Source organism: Cajanus cajan, chromosome 10, assembly GCF_000230855.2.
Source record: "Cajanus cajan strain Asha chromosome 10, NIPB_CcT2T_4, whole genome shotgun sequence".
Classification (NCBI taxonomy): domain Eukaryota; kingdom Viridiplantae; phylum Streptophyta; class Magnoliopsida; order Fabales; family Fabaceae; genus Cajanus; species Cajanus cajan.
In genome coordinates this window covers 3,109,669-3,130,085 of record NC_138526.1, presented here as the reverse complement: position 1 = coordinate 3,130,085, position 20,417 = coordinate 3,109,669, and the positions used below count along the sequence as shown (strand labels likewise).

General features: G+C 29.9%; 1 protein-coding gene across 1 annotated transcript; it reads left to right on the top strand.

Moving 5' to 3' along the window:
• Positions 1-18,361: 18,361 nt before the first annotated feature.
• Positions 18,362-20,172, top strand: LOC109811730 (FACT complex subunit SSRP1-like). Its single transcript, XM_083065935.1, has 5 exons — positions 18,362-18,477; positions 18,558-18,705; positions 19,123-19,221; positions 19,320-19,493; positions 19,846-20,172. The coding sequence occupies exons 1-5, from the start codon at positions 18,377-18,379 to the stop codon at positions 20,101-20,103; spliced, it is 780 nt and encodes a 259-aa protein (XP_082922061.1). The 5' UTR covers positions 18,362-18,376; the 3' UTR covers positions 20,104-20,172.
• The last annotated feature ends 245 nt before the right edge of the window (positions 20,173-20,417 follow it).

Here is a 20,417-nt window from a genome sequence, read left to right as displayed (position 1 = left end):
TAAAAATCTATTTTCTTTGGTGTAGTGTTTAGTTATGAATGTTAGTTATTGAAAGTGCTATTAATGTAGATCTTCTTTGTCATGAACAACCATTAGAGCCGTATGAAGGAATGAAGTTTGCATCAATTGAAGATGCAAAAAAATTACTATACATGGTATGCAAAGAAAAAAGGTTTTAGCTTTCAAATGGGCTGTGTTACTAAATCCAAGATAAATTGAATGATAATTGGTCAAGAGATTGTTTCTTCAAAAAAGGGTTTTCAAGCAAAAAACTATGCAATAAAAGGAAATGGTAACCTTGTAGTACATGATGAAACAAGGATAGGATGCAAGACAATGTTATATGTAAAGAAAAACGAAGATGAGTGGGTTATTTCTCAATTTGTAAAATACCATAATCATGAATTTTTTCCCCAAGAAGTTCACAATTTCTTCGAGTGCATAAAAAGAAAACTAAAGTACAAAATTGATTTATTGATGCGCTGCATGATTCTAGTTTAGGTCGTAGTAAAATAACATCTATGTTATGCATTGAAAGTGGAAGCATTGATAATATTGGATTTAGTCAACATGATGTTGTCAATTACTTAATTGGAAAGAGACAAAAACAACTAGAAAAAGGTGATGCTCAATTAATGTTGTCATATTTTAGGAATTGACAATTGAAGAATCCTGGAATTTTTTATGCATTTGAAATGGTGCTGAAGAACGATTAGCAAATTGCTTTTGGGTTGATTGAAGGTCTAGAATGGCTTACAAATATTTTGGTGATGTGGTGACTTTTGATCCGATACTTGAAAAATAAATAAAGAATGTCTTTTGTTCCATTCATTGGAGTTAATCACCATTAACAATCCATTGTTTTTGTTTGTGGTCTATTATGGGATAAAATAGAAGATAGTTTTGTTTGGTTGTTAAGTACTTGGCTAGAAGCAATGTCTAAAATTTGTCCTAATGCTACTGTCACCAATCAAGATGTTGCTATCGCAAATGCAATTGTAAGGATGTTTTTGGAGGTTAGTCATCATTATTATATGTGGTAGAAAAACAAATCCAGAGTATTTGAGCCATATTTATCAGAAGCATAAGGAATTAAAAAGTCAATTTTCTAGGTGCATTTACCAATCTATCACTATTAAAGAATTTGAATCTAATTAGGAAACAATTATTGATAAATATAGGCTTCAAGATAATACGTGGTTAAAGAAAATATACTCTATTCAAGAAAAAAAAATGATTCTTACTTATGTACATTAGAATTTTTGTGCCAAAAAGTCCACCACACAAAGGAGTGAAAGTATGAATAAATCTTTTAAGGATTTTGTAAGTTCAAGTACTCCATTGACCAAGCTTGTGATACAATATGAGAGACTCTTGATGCATGTTACAACAAGGAAAAATAGAAGACTTCCAAGACAATCAAATCAAAACCATTAGTGAGAACTTTCTATCCTATGGAAGAAGTTCCAACATGTTATATGAGAAAATTATTTAGAATATTTTAAGATGAATTGGTTGGTGCTCAGTTACTTATCTCTAAGAAAGTTAAACCTTCTACTAAAATTTCCACATACAAGGTTCATTAAATTCACAAAGAGAAGTCCAACTATTATGTGACTTTTCATGTCATTTCAAAAGAAATAAATTGTAGTTGTCACATGTTTGAATTTTTGGGTATTCTTTGTATACACATCTTACATGTATTCTTAAAGAAAAAAAGTTTTATATCTCCCTGCATAATATATTCTGAGTCAATGGATCATTAATGCTAAGAAAGAGAAAGTTAAAGGATTAGCATGTGAAAATTTTCATAAAGGCACTAACAAAGCTTATAGCACTTTATTGTTTAATAGTGTTATGGTTCATTCTCTTGAATTATTTGAAAGAGCTTCAAAATTAAAATAACATCATGATGATGCAATTGTAGGCACAAAAGAGTTAATAGGAAAGCTTGAACTATTGGAAGTTAAAGAATCAAAGGAAAAACGTGGTAATTCAATAAAATAAGATATTTCAAAAGTCTCTAACACTATTATAACTTTGTGTGATCCTCTTCTTGTGGCAACTAAAGGACTTCCACAAACTTTGTGAATGAAAAACAACTTGGAGTTACTAAATAAAGGTTCCTCTACTTGTAATTGTAATATCCTAAATTTGTGATACAACATTCTCAATTTCATCTTATATATATTCTTAAAATAATATTTTTTATTTACCTTATTAAAAATTAATAAATATGAATGTTTTATTACCTTATAATTTTAGAAATATTTATTATTCAATTTTTATATATAAATTTTTTTATTGATATTTTAATCATTATATATATATAAATATGTATATATGTATATATATATATATATATATATATATATATATTGTTAAAATTTCAAATGTTTAATGTAAGTAATTATATTAAATTTTTATATATAAAAATATATATGAAAAAAATGGAAAAGAAAAAAAACAAAAAGAAAATTTATTAAAAAAAACGAAAAAAAATCTGCAGTAGAAAATCTCTACTATACTAACCTCTCTTATCCTATATTTATTAACCCTTATCTATAAGAAACTAATCTTGTAATGAGAAATTAACATCAAACCAAATGTAAAAAAATATTATACAATGCTAACCAAAGTCATCATTGCAAAATTCACTATAAATAGGTGAGATGCAATTGAAGAATTCTGAAGGTAGAAAAGCAACAGATCATGTATAGAAAAATAGTGAGAAGAAAGAGAGAAAAGAAAAGAGAGAAAGAGAGAGAGAAAAAAATATAATACAACTTGTTGAAGTATTTCAAGGATATATCACTTTCTTAAGGTAAAGGGGAGGAAAACTTTATCTTTTTAAAACTTTATATGCTATTATGTTTATTTAATTATGTTATATTTTATGTGTATTTATTTAGTGAGGTGTCCCTAATCTCATTTATTTGCTTAATCTATGATAATTTTTACTCATAATATTTAATGAGGTGTTCCTAGTTTATGTTGTTTAATTATTTTATGATATTATTAATGTCAATTATTTGATTAATATTCGCTAATACATTCCATTTATGTAATTTAGTTCAAGTATTTTTTTGATATTAATATTAATTATAATATAGTTTTATTAAGAATATCTTAAATTTATTGTTATTTCTTCATGCATTTATAAAGATAAATATTATTCTATGGCCATAAGAATGAAAATTTGAATTAATTCGAAGGTTTACCTTAGGGATTTAAATGAGTAAAGATTTAAGGTGAAATAACCTTTAATTATTTGTTATTATAATGTTCATTTGTCCTTACTAGTCACTACAAGTATAATTCAAATTTTTTATATCAAGAAAAATTAATATATATTTACTAGTATTAAATATTTCTATGCATATTATGTAATTGTTGATATTTATTGGATTATTGTTCTCACTCCTTATGTTTCTTGTTTAAAATTTGTAATTAATTTATATAGAAAACAAATATATATACATATAGATGGATGTGCCAGCCATTCCAGGACCTTTTTCCCTCAGTGATATCTATAGTATTTTTCGGAACTATATGGAGTGTAGACGCGACAGCAAACGCGGTCACATTCAATGGAGTGGTAGTGTCATCTTTTACCTTCTCTCCAAACCAAGAAGTCCCTACATCAACGGCTCAATAATAGTCACTTTCTTTTTACCACCCACTAACCATGCTAATCCTATTATAAACTTATTTCCTCCACCAATGTAAATACTAACGTATAAGTAGAGAAAAAAAATGGCATGTAAATAGGTATGTGTTGTAAATATTATTAGAATAATATGTAATGTAAATATTGAAATAATAATGTAAGATATAAGTAGTTTATAGTTACGTATGTTATTGCAAATATTTTAATGTCATTATAAGTTAATTATGTGTATGTGAGTTTGAAAATTTTTTCTTTATTATCACGTATAATATTATTAATAACTTACTTGTGTTTTCAATCTATAAATATATATAATTTATATACATATATACGTATAAAATTGGGATTAATATTTATACTATTATACATTACAATAATAATTGTAAGAAGAAAGATCATAATGAATGCTAATGTCCAAGTTTAAACAAATCACGGTATGCTCAAAATCCACATTACTCATAAATATCTTGTTAGTTTTTGCTTTTCATTTTCACTATGATAAGTTGGATGTGTATGTTAAGTCAAAAGACAACCTTGAACCTCTTGAGCTTAGAGTTTTAATATTAACAAACAAAATATTTTTATAAGAGAAAATATTTTCAAAAAAAATATCTTTAAAAATATTTATCAGACAAAGTGTAAGATGCTGATTATCTATAAGATAATGTAAATTAGACAAAACATCTAGTGTGTCTCACATACATTATATGCTTATTATTTATTGAGACTAATAACTAAAACTTTTTGAATACTTCATTCCTTAACAGATCGAACAAGAAGATTATCTCAGAATTCACAAATTTGTTAAAGAGAACAAGATTATAATTTTTGTCATGAAGAAAAGTAGATAAAGTCATTATTACTATTGCACTACGTTGATATTGTTTCTACAAGCTCTGATTGGTATGGAAAGTTGATAAGTAGCTTTCTTAATCAATAAGAGGTACCATCTGGTGAAATACATTTAGTGCTCACATTAAATGAGTTGAATGGTTACCTACCATCACAAGGAAAAACGATGAAGATAGACGAAAAAAATTTGTGAGCTAGACTCAGCATTGCAATGTTCATCTTCTTTGAGCTATTATATAAGAAGATTCAAAGCTCAAGAAAGAAGAATAGACATATAGATACACTTGTACAGAAACATACTTTGTAAATTTATTATTTCTTGTAAATATCCATTGCTCCATACTGGTTGTATAATATTTGAGTGAAATGAACACAACACTTCTGTAATTTTCATAACCATTATTATAAGGTTGAGCCTGGAGAGACTTGTTTCAAAAATAATACTTGTTTTGAGCCTAGAGAGGCTTGAACTTGGTTGTTAAGCTTGGAGAGACTTATTGTTAAAAGAATACTTGAGTAGTTGCTTGAATAGATAAGTCAAAGAATACTAAGGGTTGAGCAAGAAGTAACTTGTTAAAAGAATACTTATATATTTGTTTAAAGATAGTGAAACTCAATCTAATTAGATTGAGAACTGGATGTAATGTTGGTAGTTAAGATGAACCAATATAAAAATACTCAGTATTCCATTTGATTGCTCTTCACGCTTTATCTGACTGACATTACTACTTTACTATAAAAAAATGTGCGAGTTTTGATATACATTATTCAAGTCTCCTTTGAATGTTTATCTTTTCTCCACAGTGTGACACATCATGCTTTTTAGGTGTGGCATTATTAATGATCAGTTTTCAAATTATAATATTGAAGCTTCTAGTTTGGCTGACTTAAAGATAGCAATATTAGCATTTTATTTGCTATCATTTGTAATAATTGTTTTCATCCTAAAACTGTTGTTATCACTTTACATTGTAGGAAAGTATGGAATCATAATTTGTGTGATCCTCGTTTATGATGACTAAAAGACTTTCATAAACTTTCCAAATAAGAAGTGGCTTGAACTATTTCCCAGCAACTTTGTTTACTTTTTGTCTTAAGATACGATATTAATGCTTTGAAAAAAATTTCTTGTATTGATTGTTAAATTCATGATTCTATGTTGGAGGTTAGATGCTTGATATTCAATAGATAACTTATTGTAATTCTATATTTAGTTTTTTATTAGTGATTTTGCTTTTCTACTATAAAACTATCTCAATATTCATTCACAATGATTGGTAGGCCATGATTATCCATAGCAATAAGGTTCACTAGATTTGAATTTAAATGCATTAGAAACAATAATCTTAACTCAAATGTTTTATAAAATATATCATTGTTGTACAAGTTATTAGAAAATAATTGCTCACAAATTTTGCAACCACCAACTCTTTGGATTATTTATTTGATCTATCAATTGCAATTTAAGCAGAAGTATACAATTTTTAGAACTACTTGATTTTTGGTGTGCACATGACATACAAAAGAAAAGGAAAAATAATAAAAGGATGGGGGTTAGGTTGAGAAACTTCTTGCACCATGCACCGCTTGAATGACACTATAAGAAAATAAACTAACCAAAATTGAAACAATGTTTTGTACAAATAAGCAAGTAGTTAAACAGTTCATTGTATTTTGCATATATAGGAACATTTAAAAGCAAGTTTTAAGTCCTAAAATAAGTCACCACATAACTTGATAAGAAGTAAAAATGTAAACACAACTTGGATAAAGCTACAAACTAAGACAAAACAATGGCTATTGTAGCATATCATGACACAATTTTATCCAAAGATTTTCCACAACACACCCTACATTCAATGTATCTTTTAACAACTTATATGGGAATTTGTTTAACAATGTTGTTGGGAATTTGTTTCTAAGTCCCTACCATGAAGTTTCTCTGACTATGCGAATAGAGAATCAACTAAGGTTGATTAATGACAACTCTTGTAATACAAAACCTTCTACAAGAAAAAAAATGGAAATGTCTTTAGTTCTACTGAAATAGTACATATAACTCCTTCTTTAGCCACTGTTGTTTCAAATATTATGACCCTTATTGGGAGAAAATTTTTTTTGCCATACCCATAATGAGAAACATCTAAATCTTTTTGGTTATAAAGAAACTCCACAAAACATGATTAATATTTCCCTCTACATACCTACAAAAAAGGACAAAAGAAGTTGTTACATAAATGGTGTTTTTTTTACTCTAAACTTTAAGTTGAAAAAAAAGTCATTGTTTTTAGTTGTATAATAACAAAGAAAAGTGAGCAGCAGAACAATGACAACCCCATGGTTTAATTTCTCAAGCACTATATGCGAATACTGTGAGAAGAAACACGAACTGCACGAAAAAGTTTTTACATTTTTTAAATAACTACTTATTTTTAATTTAAAATATAGTTTTTTAAATAACAATGTTTCCATGACTAATAATATAAATATCATTTGATGTATGTGTAAAGTGGGTTTACACTAACAATGTATGCTAATTAATCTCTTTAATTTAAATAAAAAGTAAAATATAAAGAATTAGAGGAAAAAAAATTTAAATAAGACATGATATTATTGTTTGCACTAGAAAGAGAGTATGCTAAATCTAATTTTTTGTGTTTATAATTAAAGGTAGTTTATTTAAAAGAGAGAATTGTAAATAACAACTAAGAGTAAAATTAAAAATATTTTTAAAAAATATATAAATAAATTAATTAAAGGATAAATGTATCTTAAGAAAAGATTAAACAATTTTTTTTACTCTTTATCTATTATGATAGTATATAGGAGTGAAAGAGACATTTTGTGTCATGACATATGTATTGAATATATTTAAAAAAAAATAAAAATAACAAAAGTTATTAAAAAGATAATGAGTGTGGTTTTATTCAATGAGAGAAGATAGTTATTCAATGAAGATTATTATTAGAGAAGATAATGTGTAATTATTAAAAAAAATCTCTAGTTAAAATGACAAATAAGGGTAAAAATAAAAATATTTTAAATAAATATAGATAAATAAGTTAAAGGGTAAATGAGTCTTAAAAAAGTGGAAACCAAAATGTGGTGTCTCCTTTAAATATAGTAAATATAGATTAGTAGAGTCAAGGTACTTTATGCCTCTATGTATTTTTTTAAATAATAAAAATAAAATATATAAATAATAGAGGTAATAGGATGTAAATCAAATGAGGTAATATATGTTCTTAGCAAAATCTACAAGTTCTCCAATGGTAGGAATGACATTTAGTTGCTTTGATATCTACAACGATGGGGGCACTTGCAAAAACACTTTGACACTCAAGTTAGAGGAGAGTCTAGGTTAAGAATGAGATTATGGTAGGATAATACCTAGTGTTCCATATATAGGTGATTGCTCTTATAATTAGATTTTGAGATAATGTTGAATGATATCTTAGAGATATATTATGGTGATTATGTAGAGATATTGTTTTTGATAAGTGAAGATATTTTGTTAGGTGAATAGTGTGTTTGATTACAATATTCTAAAAGATATTCATGCCAAGATATCCCGCTAGTTGTTAGGAGTTAGCCGTTTAGGGTTTTCTTTTATGATGATGGATTGAAGGCCTGGTGTAGGTGAGTAAAAGAAAGTTAGCTTGACTTGATTGAGTTGGATGGTATATAATTCCCCCTAAGCTTTGAGCTTATTAGAACAAATGAGTTATAAGTGCGGTCGTTCCAAGTTGGTGGGCACATTTGAATTAGGAGGGGTTAGCTCGATTCGTTTGAGCAAAACGATCTATAAGTCCCCCGAACTCCAAGTTAGTTAAAGTAAAGAAGTTATACTATTTATTTTGTTTTGACTGCATGTGCTATGTTTTGTTGACAGTTTCCTGCATGCATTAATGGGAAATTAATGCTTCAATATTGTTGCAACCGAGATCACAACGGGACGATAAAAAATAAAATTTAAAATAATGAAGTCGCCACTAATGTTTATTTTTATGGAAAAACATTAGAAAAATCACGAAATAGAAAATGGTCTACAAAAATCATATTTTTGAGTTCGAGAGTCGATTACGTGTAAGGAAGGTATTAGCACCTCGCGACGTTCGTCCTAAGACGATTACATTTAATTAATTAAACAAATTATTTATAATTTATAAAATATTTATCTCACCCTAAATTAATTAACTATAATGATCAAATGTACTTTATTTAACTAATTTAACCAATGCATTTAAAAAAAAAGTTAAATTTATTATTGTTATGCAAAAAGGAAGATAATATTATTTTTTATTTTTTGCCTCGACAAGATTTATTTCTTGCTCCTATGTATCTCTATGTATAATAAAGAATCAAAGTCACGTAGTTCTTTGTAAAAAAAATTTCTATGTTGATATATTTTTAATTAATTTCTTTTAAAATTTAAGATTTTTGAACTGTCTTAGCTCATTCACCTTAAAATATAAAATTGACTGAGGTGTACACCAGAGTCAATTCAAAAAATGTGTATATATATATATATATTTAATATTAATTATAATCATTATTATTGATATTATTGTTATTACGATATATACTTAAAAGATTTTTTGTTGGATATTTTTATTTTTGGGAACAAATCTAAAGATATCAAGTTGACATAACTTGTATCTTAAATTTAAAAGTTAAAAAGGTGTCTCATCTAATTAACCATTTCTCAAATAAAATCTTTTATATAATAACTTTGAATATTTATGTTGAATATTGCAGTAATATTATTTGATATTTAATTATATTTTAAATAAAAGGACTTTAAGATAACAACTTGTCACAACTTGTACATTTAAGTTCTAGAATCAAGAGAATGTTACATTCAAATAATCATTTTTTTTTAAAATAATAGTTATTATAAATGTTGAAGAAGAATCTCATAGTTATTGTTATTACTATTATTGATTATTATTATTACTATGATGAGTTATTATTTTCCCTTATTTTCTTACCTTTCCGTACTTATTTTAATCTCCGATTTGTGCTTAATTGTTGATATTCTGCACTATTTTCTATTAGGGCTTTAATTGGACCGGTAATTCATATTTTAACTAATTTGAATTTTCTGAATCTAATTATTCCAAATTTTTTTTTCAGGACAGTTTAATAATTAATTGAGCTTGGAATTAATTTTTGGACTTCAAGAGTAACTGCCACGTCATCTTCCATGTCACCACTGCACCATTTTTCCACCTCAGCATTTAATTTCAATCTGTATTTTATTTTATTGTATTATTGGGTCAGACTTGTATGATGGGGGCCCAATTTTCGTTTTAGGTCAACTGCACCTAGGGTAAGGCTGACTGGGCAGCACTAACATGAGAGGCTGAAGTGTCTACGTGAACAGTAGCCTCCCTTAGTTTAGTTTTTACGTTTTCTCTCTTGTAGCTGTTCTTGGACGTTTTGTTTTCTCCTGGTCTGCTCTGGTGAAAAAATCCATTGTTGTATTCACGTTTTTCTCTTTATAAAGCTTCTGTTTTCTGTTTCCTTCACGTTTGCTTCTCATATAGCTAGGTTCTTTTACGTTTTGTTCTGTGAGCTGCCATTTCGTTTTCCTTCTCTTCCTTGCATTTTCGTTTTACTTTCTGTTTGTATTTATGTTGCTGTTCTGTTTTAATGGAAGGCTAAAAACCCTTGGGGTTGGTTCCTTGAGCAGATTGCAATATCTATTTGAGGTTTTATTTGTATTTGAATCTGTGTTCTACTTGGTTCCTCTTCATTGAACCTCTGAAACGTTTTCGTTTTTTTGATAGCTGATCATGCTTAATGAATCAGGTTGCTCACAATTTGCTTAATCTTGTGGGGAGGTTTAATGTTGTATACGTCTACTTAATTCGTGTAGGGAAATCTTGAGTTAATCTTCGCTTAGTTGGTTAACTCGGATGGAACAAGGATTAAGTTATGAACAGAGAAATGTTCTGAGAACCAGGGATAAAATAGTTGCAATCTGAGCAGGGAACCAATCCGTTTTACTTACTGTTTTATTTCGTATTATTGTGTTACCAACTGAAAAACTGAAAACAACCCCCCTGTGTGTTTAAGCCTTTAACAGTAAAAGACGGTCCTTGGGAGACGACCTAGGAGTCACTTCCTAGTACTACATTTAATTGTATTTATTTGACCGGATATGGCTTCGATCATACTATTACTATTACAGTAATTACAATTATAATAACTATTATTATTATTATCATATTATTATTATTATTACTATTCTGATGGTGGTGCACAACGGTGTTTACAGTGGTTTGGTTAGTGCAGCGGCTCGTTGGTGTAATAAGGAAGTGAGGGAGAAGACGGAAGCAACATCCACCGAAAATCGTTTCCAGTGTTCATAGGAACCGATCTTTTGTCGCATTGGTATGGATTAGTCTTCTCTTTGATTCTTTATTACTATCTGTTCTTACTATAACTAATTTTTATTTGTTAAATGCTTTGCTAAGATGAGGGTTTCAGTTTCATGGTAAAAGGTTCACTAAAAAATAAAATTATTTTAATGATTAGAAATTAATTTGCATTCTATGACAACAACATCATAAAATCAGAGAGAAATATTGATACTCGCACTGCTTTAGCCTCTTCTTTTATCTTCTGCTTGAGTTCTCCCTGTTTGAAATTTGGTTATTATCCGTGGTTCTCTGTTTGCCTCTGAAAAAATTTGTTCATGTTCTGTTCTATTATTTATAGACTCACTATTGTTTTAATTATTCTTTGGCAGTTGGTGCCAAGCTCATGCTTTGAAAGCATATATGGCAGAAGCATGCTCATGGGGACATGTTGGTGGCTATGGCAGAGAAGCTCAACAAACTTGTTGGAGGAGAATTAACAGCATAGAAAAGTATAGGATGGTAGAGATTTGGTACAGAGGAAGATATTGTTTCCCTCTTCCTTTGTCTTTTCTGATTTTCTTTTATTATTATTATTGTATATATTTTTATTTAAGTTAAAATCTGGTTTGTAAATTACTTGTTCTTGAATCATTAATTTGAAAATTTTGAGAAATAAATTAGTAGAAAAGTTAGTGGAATAAAAATTGGTGTTTACAAATATGTCATGAAATATGGGTCGTTGGCGAGAAATTGATGGTGAGTGTTGTCTATTGATTTGTGGCATATAAGTGTTGGTTATCTATATGTCCATTAATGAAGATGGTGTCTTGGTGATTTTTTTGCACCATTTCTTTATTATTCTTCTATTTTTCTTGTGTCTTCTTTCCACGTTGTCTTTAAGACCTTCAAGATCGTAGGTATTCTTCCTTCCCTTTGTTGTTTTTGTGAAAGGAGAACAAGGCAGAATGCTTTGTCACTTGTCATTTCTCCGTTTTGTTGATTCTTATTGATTTTGTTAATAGACCTTGCTAGCAAAGATTCTTGTGTGTATGGGTCGTTGTTGAGTTGAGGGTGGTCGTGTGTATTTATGTCTTGGGATTTTTATGACATAACATGGTCTTTGTGTAGGTTGGTTGGAGAGACGACATGTGGAAGTAGATTGATGACAATGGTTAGGGATTAGCTGCTAGGCTGAGTGATAGTGGTTTTGCTCAAAGGGATAAAGATGCATTGATGATTATTTTGAGTTGGATGTTAGCCAGTCAGAGAGGGTTGCGTTGGCCATTACATGCACACGTCTTTATGGAAAAGGGAGAGGTTGATTGGCAAGAGATGATCTTTGAGGAGGAAGGGAGATGTTTTTGCTGCCTAGATGGAAAAGCTTATTATCGAGAAAGGTATGGTGTTGTGAGAGTGCGATAAGTTCACTGAGGACGTAGGTAACTTGTCATTCAAGAGGACGTTGTTGTTAGAACATAGTAGGGATTGTCAGGCCCGTGTGACAAAGTTGGAAAAGATTGTGTCTTGGGAGCACACTCGTGGTTTTCAAAGGGTTGTGAGGAAAGTGGTGTTTCATGTCCCAAATTTTCCATGTAGTAAGTTAAATGTCGATTTTGACGTTATTGATGGAAAAGTTATGAATAAGGCTAACCTTCTTGATGGGGATGATTCAAAGGAATTGTCTGATGAATGAGAAGATGTGTTTATGGCCTTTGAGGGTGTTGGAGTCATTGGTAGGATTTAGCATTTCATTCACTACAAACTTTCCTACCAAAATTCACATCTCAATCTCAAAGTTGATAAATCCTATTGAACATGCTCTAGTTTATATAGTTCAAAAAGAACCTAATCCCACCACCATAGGGGAATTAATTCTTTCTACTCTTTCTAAAGAGGATACACCTTTGACACGAGAAGGTTCATTTGCACCTGAGTACCCACCTTTTTTAAAGTTTGGACATCCAACTTATCAAAGGCTTTGGCTTTATGTAGAAAAAGGTGAGTAAGTAAATTTTGATTTAATATTTTTTGTTTGTTATAATATTATTCAAATATGACTTTGATAATATCTTTTTATACAGATTTATACTAGCCAATGGCCCTTCTGTTGTAATTTCACGGATCATCAAGCAAAAATTCGATCAACCAAGTTCATCTTGGTAAAAGGTAACATTTAACCTTCAAGACAAATGGTTTGGAGAATTTAAGGTAAATTAAATGGGAGTTCAATTTAAAATGTGTTGTTTGTTGAATTATGATTATTACCCTATTCAATCTTTTTTTGCATAAAGAGTTTAGGTGGGACCCACAATAAGAGCAAGTCATCAAGTATGTTTTTCAAGCAAAAATTTTGCACATTTTAAAAAAAATGCCATGAACAAGGTCAGGAATGGTCAAGATAAAGGGGCATGGATTCAAGCTAATGTTCAAGTAGCTTTGGACCAACATTGGGGTTCCGTGAGTTTCCAAAATAAAAGCTCCACTACCTAGGCAAATCGAGCTAATGATAAGGGAGTTTCAACCTATTGTGGTGGATCCATATCTAGAGCAACTCATTATGGGAAATGGTATTTTTATTTCAAATTTAAGCCCAATATCTTGTTGCATGGTTTTATGATTTTGATAGAAAAATTAAGGACAAACTTGTAATACTCTATTTGAAAATTACAGTTGTTATGCAAAGGTAACAGAGTAAAGAAAAAAATTTGAATGTATTTGTTTGAGTAGGAAGGCCTTAGGATTATAACTGTAGGAAGTGCATATATATAGTGATCCAAATGATTAGTGATCCATATTATATAGTGTGCAATATTTTTTACATTGTTGTATTTATGTTTCCGTGTGAGAAAGTAGACATTATAATTTGTACAAGATAATGGCTTAGAAATGCCCTTGATGCTTTATAATGGGTAAGTATGCTACTTTATCTATGATCTATAAAAATTTATGAAGATATATCTTATATAATTTGTTGAACACTAAGTTGATATATTTGTGGTGCAACAATTTGTATTCAAAATTTCCTTTAAAAAATCAAGACTAGAGTCACTATTTTAAGTTTTTATGAGAAGTTTTTCACATCACTATTATGTTTTTCTTAATGAAAATTTGTGTTAGATCGTTTTACCAATTGTAATGTTATTATAATTTTAGCAAGAATAATTCAATAAAAGCTAGACCATTTATAGTGTATTTACTACAATTGCATGTTCACGTAATTTCAATAGAAATATATTTGATGTTCTTGTAGGTCCACTATGCATAATTTATAAGAGGTAGTGGAGAGAACAAATAAATTGAAGATTGGAGCATGGGTTAATGACAAAACCCCTGACCTTGCTATAAGTTTTACCTTTCAACTTTTCTAAATATACTTTGAAGTTTATCATTATGTATTAATCATAAAAAAAAGATATTTGAATTTATTTTTTGCAAGAAGGATATCAAAAATGTTGAAAGGAAGTCCTATAGTGTGTTGTCGGGGAAGGAACATCTACACAAAAGTCTCTTGTACCTTTATCAATGACAATGAAATATATTTAGGAGTTGTTGGAGGTGAGAATGACAAAGGAAATGTGTATGGACTTAATACATTCAACAAAAAGTTTAATCACTCAACACGTACTCAATTTATGTGATCCCAAGCTCTAGTAGTAGAGCAAATAAAGAAAATGAATGAGAGAATTGAGAAATTGAATGTTGAGCTTATGGCAAAGGAAGCTAAGGAGATGACGCTTGCATAAAAAATGGAGCAATTGATGCAAAATCATGAGTTACAAAGTGAACAAAGAGATAACAAAGTGAGTATATGTGACAATAAGATGAGTAAATCCTATGACACTTTATATTAACCTTTTCATGCTAAAGCCTAATATATTGACTATGACTATGGATGACACCAAATACCATGATGAAGATGTCCAAGATGATCATGTCAATGACACATCAAAAGACTATTGATTGCATATGTATCTGTCTTTTATGATATCATATACTTATGTTGGTTTTTTTTCTATTAGTTATATATCATATACTTTTGAATGTTTTTACCGGTTGTAGTTTTGAAAATTATATTGTACATTGTATATGTTAATAATCACTTTTCCTATGATTAATATTGTTACTATATATGCATTATCTTTTTCAATGTTATTAATTCTATTTATATATCATTTTTGACCATTAAGTAGTTTAAAAATATAAATTGACATATGAATAAATAAAATAGTATTGTGGAACACATTTAGTGATTGATATTTTTTAGCTCGCCATATAAAGGAAATAGATTTGATATGTTTGTGACAAAGTTTGCTATGTAAATGTAACTTTCAAAATAGTAACTGAAATGTTAATATGATATAATAAATTATATTCTTAAATTCATCGACATAGCAACAAAAAAAATGCATCGTTATATTTGATTAGTTAATGACTTAAATCATGATCAAAAGAAGAGTATATTTAATTTTTTAAAATTAAATATTAAATATAGTGATCGATTTGGTGATAGATAGTTCGATTACACAATTGAGTTCCATTAGCAAAGCAGCCAAAATGACAGTAACATATAATTTATCTATGTGAGGTAAAAATATTCAATCACAAACTAGTGACAATGTATTTTTTGTCACTAAATGGCTTTATGACAAGGTTTCTTCAACCACCTTAAGTCAATCGCTATGGTAAATAATAACTTATTTATGTAATTAAACAAATCGAATAAAATGGTCACTAAATTGTCTTTTTTTGTAGTGATCTCAATGAACTCTAATTATTTATATAGTTAGGTGATATTATGATTATTATAATAGGAAAAGAGTATAGCATTTTTTTTCATATTACCTGGCTATGCTTCCTCAATATTGCATTCAAATTGTAATGTTGGGCTGGAAAGAACAAGAATAATAGATTTCTACAAGTATATACAAATGATAGATAGATTAGCTTTTGTGGACTTCCAAATGCATAATAAGTAGAATGGAATATTACCTTTTTATTGGAAGTCATGGCTTCAACCACATCTTTAGTAAAAGTTTTCCCTTGTTCTGATGTTCCAATTAACATTGTTCACTTAATTTGTTGATAAGAAAACATTAAAATGACAAGAATATTGAAATTAACAAGTGTTGCACTTCCTATTAGATAAAGGGAGAAATTATGTCTTTGCATATATTACTTAATACTTGAACGAGGATTTTTTCAACATAATTTTGCTTGATTGTAGTCATAAATTCATTCAAAAGTTCAACATATTTTTGGAATTGAAAAAAGTTGAAGAAAATTTATTGTTATGGTAATATTAAATGAAAATTTAAAAACGAGACCAATTAAAGAAAACAAATTATGAACCAACCTACCCAATTACTTGTTTATTCTTCAACTCTATATACAATTCATCATTCAACAACTTCTCATTATTTGTACCCGCATTGATGGTAATAGGCAAGCACTAAAACAATTTGATAATGTAATAACACAATTTTAATAAGAAGTGAAAGCCAAGCAACATATTAAAATGAATTAGCTGATCACAAGAAATTTGTGACAACATGAATAGTAAACTAAAAATACTTACAGTAGAAGGCCGAACTCCACCAACTATTATATATAAAGAAAGTTTTCCTATTGGTATTCCCATTCCTTTACAACACAACATTAATTATCAAAGGAGAAATTACAATATTAGATCATATAATACAAACATCATAATACATGAACAAGTATGATAAAAGTACCTAACAACCAAGATCCCCAAGACAAAGAGTTCGCTCTCCATCAATTATAATAATGACTTGAATGTTCTTCTTAGGCCAATCCCCTAGCATTTCAAAAATCCTCCCTCTTTAAACCATATCCCAAAAAATGAAATAATTACTTTTTGGACAGATAATAGAAACAACTCCTTTATCTAAAAGGTTATAAGGATAGAGAATTCTAGGAGGATGAAAATATAACTGAACTTAAACTTTTCCTTCAAAATTATATAAAAATCATGAGGATGCAAGAAGATGATTCCATATTTCTAGAAAGCTTCACCAATAGTTAGAGTGTACCAAAAGGAAATAACTCCTCAACATGATCAAGTAGAATCTTGTAAAACAACCTTTCGATTTTCTCCTACAACACATCAAATAACAAATGGAAAACATTACTGCATCAGAATCTAATCCAAAAATTTGCAAATCAAATCACATAAAATGTTCTCCAAAGATATGCTTTTATGGAAAGGATGAGATTCCAAGTAGGAACTAAAATTTTTAATTTTCTTCTATAGGAACTAAAAATAAGGATAACTATAAAGACCAAACGAAAATGTATTATTTCTATAAAACAAATTCTTATTTTCTTAATATCGTACTATTGCTCTATATTGACCTCTACACTACAACAAGTGGTTCATGTTTATTAAAAACGATGTAAAATAAGAAGCGGTGGCAATTTTGTAAATAAAATAAACGTAATCTACGACGGTTTAGAAAATAACCGTAGTAGAATAGCCTACACAAATATATCTACGACGGTTTATAGTAAAACCGACTTAGATGTTAAGTGATCTACTACCGTTTTTGTGTATAACCGACTTAGATGGAGACCCAAAAGTAACGCGCGCACGTCCTCTCTCAATTCATGCGCCCTTCCGTCTCCCAGTTCTCAGTTCTCTCTCAGTCTATCTCACTTCTCTCCACATTCTTGCGTTCAAATTCTCAGCGACGGCCCTCCGATAACTCTCAACCTTGACGGGAGGCCAATCTCGGAGACGATGCGGCCTTCGACCTTGACGGAGGCAAAGGCCACGCGCTGAAGCATATTTACCTAACTCATTATTATATGGTTTTATATGGAGGATGCATCAGCTTCGAAGTTCATCCCGCACGAAATCGGAGGTGTCCAAAACGACGCGCTTCGATTCGGTCTCCATGGAGTCAAGAGCGACATCGTTGGTTCTCACCCTCTCCAATCTTCCCTCCAATCTGTAATCTCTCTAAACCCTATCTCTCGCTTTTAATCTTTTCTGCGTTTTTTTTACTACTCTTTGCTTCTGGAACCGCTTTATCCCATTCACTCGTCACCATTTCCCCTTTTAAATTAGGGTTCATTTTGAAAAGAAAACCTTCTAAATGAAAATAATTTAAATTATTATCCACTCTAGCAGGTTTATAGCTTCGGTGTATTTAATTATACTCTGCATTTGTTTTTCTTGTGTTTCTCATGTGTAGACAAGGAGAATGGAAGAAGCGATGAAGAGGCAATGCAAAGTCAACTTGTATGGAACTGCTTTTCCTCTGAAGGAGGAACTTGACAGGCAAATATTGTCACGGTACAAGAATTTGGATTCCAATTATCTATTGTACTCTACTTTCTTTCTGTGTTTCGGAAGCTAAATCTATTTCGGTGATAAAATGATATTAGACTTTGTCTATGTTTTTCCCTTTCCTATTAGATTGACTATGTGGAATTTGAGCGGCATGCTGCTGGTGGTTCCAATATGCATTATTTTGACCTTCTTATTAGATTAAAATTTGCACAAGAGCATCTCTTCCATAATATTCAGAGAAACGAGTACCACAATTTGTATGAATTTATCAGGTAACTGTTAGCCTAATGCCAAATTTTACACACAACTAACTGTTATATAAATAATTTGTTTTTTTTTCCTGCACATGCAGTTCGAAGGGCTTAAAAATTTTGAACTTGGGAGATGCCCAACCCACTGTTGGTATAAAGAAGGTTCTCGAGAATGATGATGATGATGCTGTTGATCCACATCTTGAGCGCATAAAAAATGAAGCTGGTGGAGATGAAAGTGATGAGGAGGTGATCAAACAGATATTTTTTTAATATATTTTTCATCCTTATCTTTCAGTTTGAGTAGCATTTAGTTAATAAGTGTTCTAGTTTTATAAATCAAGGAGACAAATTTATATATGTTGACCAACATCTGAAAATAGTTGGCCGTGAAAAAACTTGAGTGAACCTAAAGCTTAGGTTTCAGTTTATGCAATTATTGAATTCATGCAGTTGACCTTTCTTCTATTTTAAGTGTTTATTCATTTTGTCTGTTTTGCTTTCTATTGTGTTTGTGTGCATTTGTCATTTACTTATGTACACATTTTCAGTATGGACTCTATGCAACTTGGCACCATTTTGGTCATTGGTTGGGGGGGGGTTAAATGTGGCTGGATTTCATAGTGTTTGTTTCTGTATACATTAAATGGTGGTAAATGTCTACAGGATTCTGATTTTGTTGCTGACAAGGATGATGAAGGTTCTCCCACTAATGATTCTGGGGCAGACGATTCTGATGGCAGTGATAGTGGTGATGAGAAAGAGGCAAGTGATTTTTTTTTGCGTTTGTTTGTTATCTTTGTGATTCTTCTATATTCTTTAAATATATGGTGTCTAACAAGCTTAATATGGCCAATTTTCAGAAGCCTGCCAAAAAAGAATCAAAGAAGGACTTGCCTTCTAAGGCATCTACTTCTAAAAAGAAACCAAAAGATGATGAAGATGGAAAGAAGAAAAAACAGAAGAAGAAAAAGGACCCAAATGCACCGAAGAGGGCAATGTCTGGTTTCATGTTCTTTTCTAAATTGGAAAGAGAGGTGTGTTCTATTCTATATCATATAGATGGGCTGTATGGTTTTGGATGGGAGTATTTATCACATCTGCATAGCTCTAGGTTACAGTGGTAGTTTAAGTAGAATTGTATACTTCATTTTGTTTGCTCTACTGGATATTTTGGTGGAGAACATAGAAGTCTCAGGGTGGGTAAGGAAAAAAAATCTTTACAATGCCGGGTAAAATAAATAATAATGAGATCATCCAACAAATTCTCTAATTAATGCAAGTGAAAGAGGCATGCTTTTAAGACCGAACTCTGTAGCCAAATGACCTTTAACAAAGTCTACCCGAAATAGTTCTCTCTACATAATATTCCTGAATTTTGTTTGACAGAATCTGAAGAAAACTAATCCTGGAATTTCATTTACGGATGTGGGAAGAGTACTTGGAGAGAAATGGAAAAAGATGTCAGGTATGGTTGCCGATTGTTTGATTTCATGTTGTTCCATTGAGTATCATTTATATCCGAGCTTATATTTTTTGGGGACTAAACTGTATATTGTTTTACTTATTGAATGGTCCGTGTTTGTAGCCCAATTTATTAGCATATGGGCTAAAATGACAATGCCTATGAAGTTTGTGACCTTCTGATCTAGGATTTGTAACGATTTTTCGTTTCAACTTTTGCATTAATTACAAGGTCTTAAATATTAGCTTAAAGGGTCATCTGTAGAAATGTTCATTTTGACCCTGAAAATGTTAAATATACACTTTTTTTTAGGTGTATGGATGGAATGAAGATAGAGAGTAAAAGACAGTGATAGACGAATTGAATGTCGTGAGATAAATATAGGAAGAAAAACTAGTGAACACAGAAATAGACGGAAAGATAAGAAAGAAGAGAAAGTAGATGTTGGATAGATAATAGGCTTTTTGGCCTATATAAATAAAAAAATTCAAAATAT